The sequence below is a fragment of the Lycium barbarum genome, chromosome 9, assembly GCF_019175385.1.
Source record: "Lycium barbarum isolate Lr01 chromosome 9, ASM1917538v2, whole genome shotgun sequence".
NCBI classification, from domain to species: Eukaryota; Viridiplantae; Streptophyta; class Magnoliopsida; order Solanales; family Solanaceae; genus Lycium; species Lycium barbarum.
This window is the reverse complement of record NC_083345.1, coordinates 201984-216265: the sequence shown is the minus strand read 5'-3', so window position 1 is coordinate 216265 and position 14282 is coordinate 201984. Positions and strand designations below refer to the sequence as shown.

The window sequence follows — 14282 nt, the reverse complement described above, 5'->3', positions numbered from 1 at the left end:
ACTTCTTTGTTAGTACCAGCTCTTGGCATACATTATTATGCATTGTAAACTAGTTTGAATGAAACACAGCATGTACAGGGAATCTTGTGAATGATTAAAAAAACTCTCCTGTCTTGGCACACTAAAAGGCTAACTTATAAGTTATATATGTCTTCATAGAGTTACTTAGTTATTTTTAGTGTCGGATCTTCTTTCACTTCTTTCATTTTCTCTTATATTTAGCCGATACACCGCCCGATAACCGTCCGATAATTGCTAATCCGATACCGAACCAACCGATATCTTATAGGTTGGCTAGCGGATTAGTACTTTTAAAAGCCGATAACCGTTAAGCCGAACCGTTACATGTAATAATCCGTTCAATCCGCCCGATAAGCAGTCCTATTTGCGGGCGACCTATTACCCCCCCAGTCTACATTTTTCTGTATTTTTGTAACATTTTCTGGTTGACATGGCAAAAAAAAATGAATCCCAGTCGCACAGTGGAGAGTGTTGCACACTCTCCACCACGTCACCGCCACTTTTTTTTTCATTTAATAATTCAAATTAAAATAACACATTAATAATTAAATTAACACATTAATATTTAAAATAACACATTAATAATTAAATTAACACATTAATAATTAAATTAACACATTAATAATTAAAATAACACATTAATAATTAAATTAACACATTAATAATTAAAATAACACATTAATAATTAAATTAACACATTAATAATTAAATTAACACATTAATAATTAAAATAACACATTAATAATTAAAATAACACATTAATAATTAAATAACACATTAATAATTAAATTAACACATTAATAATTAAATTAACACATTAATAATTAAAATAACACATTAATAATTAAATTAACACATTAATAATTAAAATAACACATTAATAATTACATTAACACATTAATAATTAAATTAACACATTAATAATTAAAATAACACATTAATAATTAAATTAACACATTAATAATATCTCACCCACCCCCACCCTCACCCCCACGTCACCACCACGCCTCCCCCTGTTGTTGCTGCTGCTGCTGGCAACGGCGGCGGTGTGGCGGCGGCAGCGGAGGTGTGGCGGTATGGCGGCAGCGGTGGTTGAGGAGAAAGAACAAGAAAGAGAAAAAGGAGAAAGAAGAAGAAAGAGAGGGAGGGTAGGGGTGAGTGAAATATAAATAAATTTTTAAAAATTATTTTTTAATATAAATAAATTTTAAAAAATTATTTTTTATTAAAATATCTCGTTTCCCTCGCCATATTTGTTTTTTGCCACGTCAGCCGAAAATGTTACAAAAATGGGGGGTAATAGGTCGCCCGCAAAGATTGTGTGCGTCATAATTAATCCGGCTATACGTTGGGGGGGGGGGGGGGGGTTAATGTATTTTCCCTAAAAAGATTAGATATCTTGCATTTGGTGAAACGGAGATCGCTTTTTTTTTTCCCAAAGTCAAATTAAAAATGTACTAAGTAGTATTAAACTATTTAGATGAAACAAAGAAAAAGTATTACTAAAAAAGATATTCATGTCAAGTGGCTAGTGATGATAAAAATGTCTTTGTCCTTCTCCGCAAATCTCCCGTAGTCATTTTCTAATCTTCTTTTCATGTGTACACCATTTGATCTTTTCTTTATTCTCGCAAGAAACAATATAGCAAAAATTAATACACTACGAATAAGAATAGCAAAAAAAAAAAAATCCCACTTATTAAGTTCTTGCTCAGAATCGATATAGGATATCAAAAATAATTTAAAGAATGAAAAGCTTAGAAAATAAGATTGCTACTAAATATTTTTTAGTGCACAGTAAATTATGTACAAAGGCACAAACAATACCCACTTGTAATGCTTATCTCAAACTGTACAGCAGCCCAAACAAAGCTACGCCCTAGCTTTTCTCTGAAATCGTAACACACTTTCGCAAGCCCACCATCATATGCAAAATTTGCTCATAACACAAAATTTACCTGGAATAGCAACTTTTTTTCTTTTTGGTTTTTGATGTGTTTAATTTTGTTAATAAAATAATTGGTTTTCCCGATTTTGGTGGTAAACTTTTTGGTCCTACAAGGAGTGTCCATCTCTGTTATGGATCAATGATCATTATGGAGAAGATGAATTTTTGTCAATATTATGATTTTTCCCTGAAAATTCTGAGGTAAACATATCACAACTATAGTTAATTACATCGATGTTTTGGACGTTATGGTACTCAAATATTCCCTTCTGTCCATTGTACCACTTATTTTATGACATGGATCTAAATTTTGGAAAGTAACTAAAAGAAGAATCTTTTAATTAAACTAACAATTTCAAAAAAACACTATTTGCTTTAAAGTAACACATTGAACTTGATTTACTATTACTGAAGTGATGCTATTAATTCATTATTTTATCTCATTGATGTTTTATTTTGGTAAACAAAGTAACTTTCCTTTATGTTAGTAGCGATGTGCATACTGCCTGGTTTCTATCCAAAATTGTCAACTGTGCTTGTCCTTCAACTGTCAAATATCTAATCAGAAGCTTAAGACACTTGCAATGTTGTTTGTTGGATGCTTCAATATGACACATAACCGTGGAATATGTAACCATTTAGAGCTTTATCTAAAGCAATTTTCAAAGTATTGAGTATGGACATTTTAGTAGGGGCAAGTCAGATAACATAAGTCAAAAGCGCTAAATTATAGTTGCAGTCATTTATAGGTGTTTTAATTCTAACTTGTTAAACCAACATTTCAGAGGAGAAAAAGAGAAACCTTACACCCGGGCTGATCCCAACTAGTATGTATATAGGGGGCAAATAGGATATCAATAAGCAGAGAATTAGGACCCGTTTGGCCATGAGAATTTTCATTTTTTTTCCGGAAATAATTCATTTTATTTGGAAATCAAAATTTGGCCAAAAAAAATTTCAAATACAACTTGAAGTTATCTTTGGAATTTGAAAAACATCAAAAATGTTGTTTTCACTTTTTATTTTTTATTTTTTTCACTTTCAATACATTCAAACAATCAAATATTCTTTGCAAAAACTATAACCAAACAAAACTCCGTCTTCAACTCCAACTTCAAAATTCCAAATAAAGTGAAAAATATTTGATTTTCATGGTCAAACGCCTACTTAATTAGGCACAGTAACTATTGGTAATCAGTGGTGAAGCTAGAATTTTTACTAAGGGGTTCAAATATATAAAGAAGTAAACACACGAAGAAATTAAGGTGGTTCAACATCTATTATATATACATAAAAAATAATGTTAACCATATATATATATAGTGTAATTTTTCACCGAAGAGGGTTCGGATGAACCCTCGGCCCAACCTAGCTCCGCCCTAGTTGGTAATTAAGAATCCACGAAAACGGTTGCAGGCCTAATGTATCAGCAAATGAGGACGTGGGCTGAATGAAAGGTTTAATTGAGATTTATTGCCAAGTTGTACGTGGGTTAGCTCTTGCAAATGATGGATATTTAACGTATGAGGCCTTTTTTAATCCAATTAGATTGTAGATTATATAGAAAAAAGAAGAGAAAAAAGATAGTTAGGTTACTTGGCCAAATAAAGGTGCAACATTACTCATCTTTTATCTAGCTTTATATTATATGTTGATATAGATTACACAAACAAGATATAAGGAGAAATCAGTTTCCTAATTGACATAGATTTTTTTCTATTTTCCATCTGTATTGGAACCGGACTAAATCTAAATTGACACCGCACACCAAGAATTTTTTTTCATATCCCCGGTGTGAACCCAAGACCTGGTGCAGTCCCAGACACAAGGGGCATTTAAAATATAAGTGACCTTTAAATTTTAAAATTGAGGAGAGGTGATTCAAGTTTTAATTATTGAGTAGAGGTGATGATTTTTTATTAGTGATTAAGGGGTTTTGAGCTTGCCCAACACTTTTGTTTTTGACACTTTGACCCTCAACTTTATTGTAACACTTTACCCTCAAGTTTTATTTTTAACACTTTGTCCCTCGCCCTCACACCCCCCCTGCCCCCATCCCTCCACCCCGCCCCCTGCCCTTGCCCCCCACCCCCCACCAAAAAAATATTTTTAAAAGTTTTTTTTGTTTTTTTTTTTTTGCACAACCCCCACCCCCTGCCCCCTTCCCCCAGCCCCCCAGCCTCTTCCCCCACCAAAAAAAATATTTTTTTAAAAAAAGATTTTTAAAAGTTTTTTTTTGCACCACCCCCACCCCCTGCCTCCTGCCCCCAGCCCCCACCACGCCCCCCTCCCTAGCCCCCCACCAAAAAAAAATATTTTTTTAAAAAAGATTTTTAATTTTTTTTTTGTTTTTTTGCACCACCCACCCCCACCCTCCAAAAAAAAAATTAATTTTATTTTTTAAAAAAAAGTTTTGAAAAGTTTTTGTTTTGATTTTTGGTTTTTGGTTTTTGGCACCCCCACCCCCTACCTCCCAAAAAAATTAATTTTATTTTTTAAAAAAAGTTTTGAAAAGTTTTTGTTTTTTATTTTTTGCACCACCCCCACCCCATCCCTCACCCCACCCCCCTGCAAAAAAAATTGAAAAGAATTTTTTTCTTCTTTCGTTTCTTACTCCACCCACCCACCCAAAAACAATTGTTTTAAAAAAAGTTTTGAAATTTTTTTGTTTTTTGTTTTTTGCACCACCCCACCCCACCCCACCCCAAAAAAAAATCTTGAAAAGAAGTTTTGAATTAGAGAGAGAGAGAGAGATACCTCCTCCATATATTGATCCTAGCAAACCCGGAAGAAGGCGGACAAAAAGGAGGGGTGGAATCGGGGAATCATTGCGAACGAGAAAAAACAAATGCTCCTTATGCAAAACAGTTGGCACAAAAAACAACATGTCCAAACCGAAATGTTCCATAGTTGTTAATTGCACTGTGTTGTAATAATAGTTATTTATTGGAACTTTATGACATTTTAATGTTATTCTTTTTTAGAATGATAATTTCTATTCTTGGTGTTTATGAACTTGGTTTATATGATATGTTGATCGTGGTCAATCACAAATATGTGTATTCTGAGGTTAATAAATTGCTGAACAATTTCCAACAACAAATGAATCTATTGCAACAGCTCTGTAACTTATTGTGTTTTATCCAACAAGTAACAGGACTTATATCAGCAACTAGCATCTTGTTGGGTTTTATCCAATTGCTAAAAGATTTTCGACAAGTAAGCAATCTGTTGCAACAACTGACAGGCATTGTTACAGCAACTAAGTTACATTTTGGGGTTTTTCCAACAAGTGGAGTGACTTGTTGCATAAACTGGGTAACTTGTTGTGTTTATCCAACAAGAGTAAAGACTTGTTCAACAACTATGTCACTTGCTGCAACAGATACTACAGTTGTTGCAACAGATACTATACTTGCTGCAATAGATATTACAGTAGTTGCAACAGATACTACTTGATTCACCCATATTTAGTAATCAACAAAGAGAAATCAATGATATTTAGTGATAAACAAAGGAAATCAATGATATGTAGTGATCAATTTATAATACTTAATCAATTTGATGGTATTTTGAGTTAGGAAAGATGATCTACTAAGTCAGTATGCACTAAATCCAATGATCATTAGAGTGAATTGATATCAACTACTTGATTCAGTCATATTTAGTGATAAACAAATGAAATCAATGATATTTAGTGATTAATATATAATACTTAATCAATTTGATGGTATTTTTAGTCAGGAAAGATGATCTACTAAGTCAGTATGCACTGTGAACTACTTGATTCACCCATAGTTAATGATAAACAAAGAAAATCAACGATATTTAGTGATCAATGTATATACTTAATCAATTTGATGTATTTTGAGTCAAGAAATATGATATACTAAGTCAGTATGCACTAAATTGAGTTATCATTACAGTGAACTACTTAATTCACACATATTTAGTGATAAACAAAGGAAATCAACGATATTTAGTGATCAATGTATAATACTTAATCAATTTGATGTATTTTGAGTCAGGAAAGATGATCTACTAAGTTAGTATGCACTAAATCGAGTGATCATTAGAGTAATTTGATGCAAACTACTTGATTCACTCATATTTAGTGTTAAACAAAGGAAATAAATGGTATTTAGTGATGAATATAAATATCCACTAATATCCTTAATGGATTAGATAGTAATTTCATGGATTAGATGGGCAATTCTAAGTGTATTCTTCCCAAATCGAGTGATCATTAGAGTGTTTTGATGTGAAGTACTTAATTCAACCATATTTAGTGATAAACAAATTAATTCAATGTTATTCAGTATAAACAAAGAAGTTCAATGTGATCAATATCGTGAATATGTTGCAACAATGGAGGAGTTGTTGCAACATATGAGACACCTGCTACAACATATGAGTAAGTTGTTGCAACATATGAGATATTTGCTGCAACATATGAGTAAGTTGTTGCAATAATTCAAATCTGTTACAACAATTAAGCAACTTGCTTAAACATCTGATCCATCTGTTGAAACAGATTAATAACTTGTTGCAACTTCTTCAACAAGTGTATGATCTGTTGCAACAATTAACTCATATATTGCGACATATTTTTTAGTTTTTGCAATAATTTAAGCCATTGTTTTATTTTTTCCAACAAGGTGAATAATTTGTTGCAACAACTAAGCAACTTGTTTAAAAAGATTAGTAACTTGTTGAAACAAATTAGTAACTTGTTGCAACTTCTTCAACAACTGCATGCATCTGTTGCAATAATTAGTAAGCAAAATAAATAAGTTCATAAACAGAAATTGTTCAACAGTCACCTTGATTGCAAATACCACAACTAATCAAAATAAATAAGTTCATAAACATCATTCACAAATAACATAAAGGACAAAAAAAAAATAGAAATTGTTCAACAGCAACCTTGGCTCCAAATACCACAACTTAAGTAATAATTTGTTCAGCAACTGCCTTCTAAGGTGTAGCAGATTTCCTTGATCTACTCCATCTCCTTCATTTCCATCATCAGTTTCTTCATCTTCTAGTTCTTCTTCACTTTCTTCATTTGTATCTACTGCTTCTTTGCTCTGTTCTTCATCTCTTTCTAAGGATTGATTGTCAGTTTGGCTGTTCAATTTGATTATATCTTTCCTCAACATTTGCTGATTCATAAATAAATTGTCTACTTGTTGCAACACGTGTAGAAATTGTTGCGATAACTACAAATCTGTTGGATATCTTCTACAAACAGAACCAAATAACTGAAGCTATGTCCAACAGATTTGTAGTTGTTGCAACAGATTGTCTACTTGTTGCAACAAGTGTAGAACTTGTTGCAACAACTACAAATCTGTTGGATATCTTTTACCAACAGAACCAAATAACTGAAGCTATGTCCAACAGATTTGTAGTTGTTGCAACAAAGTGTAGAACTTATTGCAACAACTACAAATCTGTAGGATATCTTCTACAAAAAAAAAAACTAAATAACTGAAGCTATGTCCAACAGATTTGTAGTTATTGCAACAGATTGTCTACTTGTTGCAACAAGTGTAGAATTTGTTGCAACAACTACAAATCTCTAGGATATCTTCTACAAAAAAAAAAATTAAATAACTGAAGCTATGTCCAACAAATTTGTAATTGTTGCAATAGATTGTCTATTTGTTACAACAAGTGTAGAACTTGTTGCAACAACTACAAATCTGTTAGATATCTTATACAAACAGAAGCAAATAACTGAAGTTATGTCCAACAGATTGGTGAGTCGTTGCAATAGATTGTCTACTTGTTGCAAAAAGTGTAGAACTTGTTGCAATAACTACAAATCTGTTGGTTATCTTCTACAAATAGAATCAGATAAATACCAGGACAAGAACAAAAAAACTATCTGTTGGATATATTTTCCTAAACTCTGAGCCATACCAGACAGCAACAGAAAAACCATCTATTCACACAAACTTTTCCTAAAAAAAAAAAAAATTCAAAACTTCCTTTCAAGATTTTTTTTTTTGGAGGGGGATGGGGTGTGGGGGGGGGGGGGGGGGGGTGCAAAAACCAAAAAATAAAAACTTTCTAATACTTTTTTTTAAAACATAATTAATTTTTTTTTGGGGTGGGTGGGGGAAGTAAGAAAACAAAAAAAAAAATTCAAAACTTCATTTTGTTGTGGGTGGGGGAAGTGAGAAACCAAAAAAAAAAAAAATACTTCAAAACTTCTTTTCAAGAAAAAACATTTTGGGGGGGGGGGGGGGGGGGGGTTGGTGGTGCGAAAAAATAAAAAAATTTCAATACTTTTTTTTTTTAAAACAATTTTTTTTTGGAAGGGTGAGGGGTGCAAAAAAATAAAAACAAAAACTTTTCAATTTTTTTTTGTGGGGGGAGGGGGGTGGGAAGGGGGGAGGGGTGAGAGGAAGAGGAGTGGGGACCAGTAAAAAAATCAATGGAGGGGCTGAAAAAATAAATAAAGAAAATCAATACTTTAAAAAAATAAATTTTAGGGGGGAGGGGGAGGGGGTGGCTGGTGAAAAAGCAAATAAAATAACAAAACTTAAAAGAAAGAAAAAAATTGGTTGGGGGGCCGGGGTGGGGTGGGTGAGGGGTGGAAGGAAGAAGAGTGGGGACTGATAAAAAAAATAAGAAAAATTAAAAAAAAATTCTAAAAGTTTTTTTTAGGGGGGGCGATTGCACTGGGGGAGGGTTGGGAGGAGGAGGGGGGGTGAAAAAACAAATAAAGAAGTTAAATTTAAAAAAAAAAAAAAAAAAAAATTGGGCCGGGGGGTGGGGGTGTGTGGAGATGGAGGAGGAGGAGGGGGTGCTGGTAAAAAAACAAATAAAAAATATCCAAACTTTTCTTTAAATTTTTTTTTGGGGGGGGGGGGGGGGGCGGGCGGGAAGGGGGCTGGGGAGGGGTGGGAGGAGGAGAAGGGGGTGGTGAATTTTTTTGAATTAAGTTGGAATCTTTTTATATTTTATAAAAGATTAAAAAATTTGAAAAAAATACATTTTAGAACCAATCTTCTTAATCTCAAATTTAATTAAATTTTGATTTGACGTGTACTTCACAAGTGAGCTATACTAATTTGACAACTAAAAGGTTTAAATGTTCATCCTTTTCCGGTGACAGACTGTTTAAATGTTCATCCTTTGACGGTGATAGACTGTAGAATAAAATTGGAGATATTGTTGACGTACAGCATCCATCAAACAATTTATTTGTTGGGAAGCGTAAACTCGATCTCGAGAAAGGCAATCTAACACACTGGTATTTTCTCTCTACTCATAGGATCCAAATTTTGCTTCTTTTTTTCTGTTTTTCCCTTGGAAATGAAATTTGTTCTTTGCGAAAAGGAAAACTTGGAATGTCTTGTTATCCTTTTTGACTATAATAATATCTCAAACAATATTGTTGCTGTTGATATGATAAGAGAAAGAAATTGTACGTTTATCAAAGAATGGGTTTTTAGTTTTAAAGAACTAATTGGCTTCAGTCAGTGTATTGAGATCCATCTGGGTCGGTTTACTTTCCTCTTGGTTACTCTTACTTATATTCAAAATCTAATTACTGGAAACATGTGTATATTCTTATTATGCTAATCGTTTTGTAGTAAGGTATTGCAGCTCTGGTTTTAGAAAGCAGCGCCATGGCATATGAATTAGATGAGCAAAAAAGTGAGTATCATCTTCTTCAACAATTAAACTCTTTATATGAGTTGATTCACCCAAAGACTAGTTCATCACATCGCCGGGTGGGTCCCTACGCACGAAATTCCACTCTTGTCTGTCTCACTCAAGTGAATTGGTCGAGAGCATTTCGCCAGCTTTCACCTTCAACCCATTAATAGCTAGTCTTCTTTAAAGAAATTTAACTTGTTGGAAAAACTTGTGTGTGTGTGTGTGTGCGAGAGAGAGGGAGGGAGATCATTTGCATGCTCTTGTGATATACCTCATCCTTTGCAAGAGGCTTCGAAGAGCCATAAATGCGTTCAAGTATTCATTCAGGATCTACACCTCTACAACATCATACTCAATATGATCCCACAAGTTGGGGCTGGGAGGGTGGGGTGTACACAGACCTTACCTCTACCTGTGCGAGGTAGAGAGGTTGTTTCCGATAGACCCTCGGCTCAAGATCTACACCTCTATTTTACTAATATAGTTTAGCATCTGACAGTGAAAATCTTATAAACCTTGCAGAGGTTGGGTTAGGTCTCATTGGATTTGGCATCCTTTTCACATTTCTTGCCATAATTTTATTCTTCGACAGGGGTTTGCTTGCGCTGGCTAATGTAAGTAATCTGTAGTTATGGATGTTTTAATTTCAACTATTCTTGGTTTATGAAATTACCAACTAATTTCTTCTTCATACGTTGTCCTAGATACTTATGTTGGCAGGTGTAGCACTTCTGCTGGGTTTTCGTTCTACATTGCAGCTCTTCAAAGTAAACTACAAGGTAGGACATCTTTTGGATAACTACAGTGCATGGAAGTAATTGAGGAATACATCCTATTCTCCTTTTATAATTCATTAAATGTGTAGTAATACCATTTTCTGCTGCTTATATTGGCAATTTTCTGTATATATAAGCAATCTCGTATTTCTGTCGTGTAGTTTAATAGATCTAGCAGATTTATCTCTTCCATGTGATCGAACACAATGTCTCAATGTGGCTTAAATACACCCTGAAAACTAGTTGCTCTAGCATGAGTTTGTTTTGCTGTCTTGTTAGATAGATTTTAATTTGTTCTCGGAGCTAAAGCTCTTTCATCAGTTTTGGTTTCTATTTAAAAATACTGAAGAAAGAAGTTTAAGAAGTCCAGGAATAGAAGATCACAAAGGAGCAGACCATGAAGTATGGATAATTGTCTTTCCTAGATGCTCAAAAAATTCACAAAAGCATCCTTGAAGGGATGAGAAGAATACTAGAATTTTAACCGATAAACTCCTAAAATATTCTGAATAAATGGCTACCAAGGCAAACCATCTGATTCTGTGGGAAAAGATCATGAATATAAAAATGTCTGGAGAGGCTTCATTACTCTTTTATGAGGCAATATAAACTTCTTGTTTTAGTAAAGGAAAGAGAAAAAAGGTTCACTGCTCACAATCTCCCATATGTATTGAAATTCTGTAATTTATAAAATGCATCTTTCTGGCACCCGCCAATGCAACTTCAGATTATTAGACATCTAACTAATAATGTAGCTATTAATTTAATTCCAACTTCTTTACTTGATCAGTTACAAACCACACTGAAGTAGTCCTGTTGCTCTCTTTTAGCTCCACTTTTATGTTCCATCCCTAGCCTATGATATAGAGCTTGTTTAGGTGACTTAATTTCCATTTCTTGTGGTCATGACGCTAGGCCTAAGTTACCTTCTAAAGCAAACCGCTAAGCTCTTTCCGCAAAGTAGAGAGGGAAAATTGCCCAGGGGGGTGGAGGAGCTACTCTTCTATGTAGTTCTGGATGATACTTAACTTTAAAGTTTCGGAAGTTAACAGCTTAGCACCTTGCAGTTCTGGACGATACTTAACTTTAAAGTTTCGGAAGTTAACAGCTTAGCACCTTTTTCTCTATTACCAGACCTTCTTACCGATCTTTCAAGGGCTATTAATTCTTAGGCAATGCATTCATGCCTTGCTGTTTTCTCCGGTTTCTGTCATTTCACTGCTGGATCCAAATGCTTTATGTTCTCAACTTTTACTATTTTAAAATGAAGACAGTAACGGTCTTCATAATGTGAGGGTAGAGAGTTCGGGTGGAGGGGGAGGGGAGGGGCCCACTGATATGTGGTGGTAATGACCTTGCTCAAAAACATAAATGTTGGTGTCATTTATGCAGTTTCTTTCTTTGACTGAAACTAAACAAGTCGCTTTCACTTCAATTTTCATCTTAGGTTCTTTTTTTACTTACTCCAGGGCACGATATCATTTATGCTTGGGCTCTTCCTCATATTCGTTCGCTGGCCAGTTGTGGGTATCATTGTGGAAATATATGGATGCATTGTCCTCTTCGGGTGAGCACCTTTTTTGGATATTTTCCGGACAAGTTTTCTCATTTTTCTCTTCTCATTCGTCTTCCCTTGAGTCACATAAGATATCTTAACTTTGGTCTTTTCCCTGCAGTTGTTTCTGGCCATCCATCAAGGTTTTCCTTTTCCAGATTCCTGTATTTGGATGGATTCTGCGGTATCCTGCTCTGGTGAGTTAATACTTATTTCTGTCTCAACTCTAGTGGCTAAATATGGCTTCATTGGAGAGGGAAGGGTATTTAAAGCTTCTGCAGCTCCTTCAAGCCATTTTTTATTAAAGAAGGGATATAATTATACTGATACATGGTGTTGATGATGCTCTCTTTTCAAAACGAGGAAGGCGAGCTTTGTCCATTGATCGGTTGTGTTAAATATAGAGGTGGCAACATTAGCCCATGAAAACATGACCCACCCAAGTTTAGGTTGGTCATTGACCCACCCATTTATTAACTTAGCCCATAAAAAAATGGGCTGATATGCAGCCCAAATTGACCATGAGAAATCTTTTCAAAATAGTTTCAACAATATTTTCTTTTAATTTATATGTTATATATAGCCATAATAAAGGGAAAAAAAAGTTTTTATCAGGTACTAAAAAATTATAAAAGAACAAAGAAAGAAATAAAAACTTAGTAAGAATTGGGCGGGTTGGGTCAATGACCCGCCAATTTATTAACTCAGTCCATCTTGACCCGCTGCCCAAATTCAGCCCAACCCACCCATTTGACACCCCTAGTTAGATATTATACAGTTGCATGCCTGATATCACATTTGGTTGTGGTCACGTTTCTTTCTATTATGCGCTTCTCATTGTTGTTATTTTTTATCAAGATTCTTAGAAATTTTTTTGATCAAGACTTCTCATTGTTGTTATTTTCGAGGTTGTTAGAATGAGAGTTATTTTGTGGTCCTCGATGGTTGTCTGAGGTTGCAATTTGGTCCTCAGTGCTTTGGTTGTGCGAATCGCACTCCTATATGTTAATTTGTGCTCAAGGTTGCTGGTGTTATCAGATAAATGGTCATATTTTTTGAATTCTCATTTGATAATGGTTATGTGAAGGGCCAAAGGTTGAATGGAGGGAGTAAATATGCCTAGCGTGCACTATTGCTTACCATAGGGCACCATATCTGGTCACGATCAAATTTATCTCATATTCTACTCTTTGGGAATAGAAACATGTTAAATCCATCACTCTGATGTCATGTAGTGCCTTAAACCTTCCATCAAACCCCACTTTATTCTTCACCAAATCCGAAGACATGGATGTGCTTATGCATCAGTAGAACTCAAAGGAGCAAGTTCTAATTAATAGTAGGAGTAATTAACCTCTGATCTGGAACTAGAGCTAATAAGCGGCCATTATGGTGTGACTAGGGGTAAAAAGTTAGATGGTTGACAGCGGCATTTATTTTACCGATATGTTGCAGTTCTTGTATTCAAAGGTATCGTGCGAGGTTCTAACATCTTGCCACCTTTGTTTTCAGCTTCTTGACCGTTTTCGAAGCTGACTGATTAGTCTGCTCCAGTTATCCTGTTTGATTCCTCATCATCTTTTGATGAGTTTTTGTGCAGAGGAGGAAGAATATACTCAGCTAGGACACATCAAAGTTGTCTGTTATGTAATGCGGCAATTTGCTGTCTCGCTGATCTTCACTTGGTATCCTCCAATGGCTCGCTCAAATGTATATTATAGATTTTGATTATTTCAGTAGCTGCCTATATTTCTGCGGAAATATAATTATTAGTTTTTAACTAACAATTCTTCTTATACTATCCTCTATTTCCTCTACCATTTCTGAGGAAACATTTTACATGTTTGGTTGTTAAGAGGATTGTAGGTAATTGCTTAGGGGTTAGAATTTATTCCAAATTGCAAAGCCTTCTCTTCAATTTTGTGAACTCTCGGCCAACGGTACCCTTGGAATATGATTTTCTAGGTCCAAAATTAACTATCTTTGTCATCATTAATTAATTATTTCTTAGTATAACTATTGGTTTATGTTGTAGTATTGTAATTTGAGATTCTTGAAACTTTTTCTGATGTTGATATTTTATCATCTTAATGAATCAGTAGAACAATGGTCCTAGAATGTCACACAGTCTCAATAGACCATTTTCAGAGTACCATGTAAACTGATAACAGCCAACTCTTGCTAGTTCCCTATGGCAGTTTCGGAAGGTTTCTGACTACAATATATAAGAAAGGAAATTTTACTTGCACTGTTCAAGAAAAGACTACGAAGATGTGGAGTCCAAACTTCTATCTCTCACGAATGA

General features: G+C 34.5%; 1 protein-coding gene across 5 annotated transcripts; it reads left to right on the top strand.

The window, feature by feature from the left end:
* The first annotated feature begins 9014 nt into the window (after nt 1–9014).
* LOC132610172 (vesicle transport protein GOT1) lies at nt 9015–13954 on the top strand. 5 transcript variants are annotated; one of them, XM_060324462.1, is made up of 7 exons: nt 9015–9236; nt 9605–9643; nt 10169–10260; nt 10351–10425; nt 11892–11989; nt 12099–12174; nt 13490–13954. In XM_060324462.1, the coding sequence occupies exons 2-7, from the start codon at nt 9616–9618 to the stop codon at nt 13511–13513; spliced, it is 393 nt and encodes a 130-aa protein (XP_060180445.1). In that variant the 5' UTR covers nt 9015–9236; nt 9605–9615; the 3' UTR covers nt 13514–13954. The 5 variants fall into 5 exon arrangements, with proteins under 5 accessions (XP_060180445.1, XP_060180443.1, XP_060180442.1 ...); XM_060324460.1 differs by having other exon boundaries at nt 9017–9236; nt 9593–9643; XM_060324459.1 differs by having other exon boundaries at nt 9018–9236; nt 9580–9643.
* The last annotated feature ends 328 nt before the right edge of the window (nt 13955–14282 follow it).

Coding starts and splice junctions, on each gene's coding strand:
- LOC132610172 (XM_060324458.1), top strand. CDS start 9,392: ATGATAAGAGAAAGAAATTGTACGTTTATCAAAGAATGGGTTTTTAGT. Junction 9,644..10,168: donor TGAATTAGATGAGCAAAAAA/GTGAGTATCATC, acceptor TAAACCTTGCAG/AGGTTGGGTTAGGTCTCATT. Junction 10,261..10,350: donor GTTTGCTTGCGCTGGCTAAT/GTAAGTAATCTG, acceptor ACGTTGTCCTAG/ATACTTATGTTGGCAGGTGT.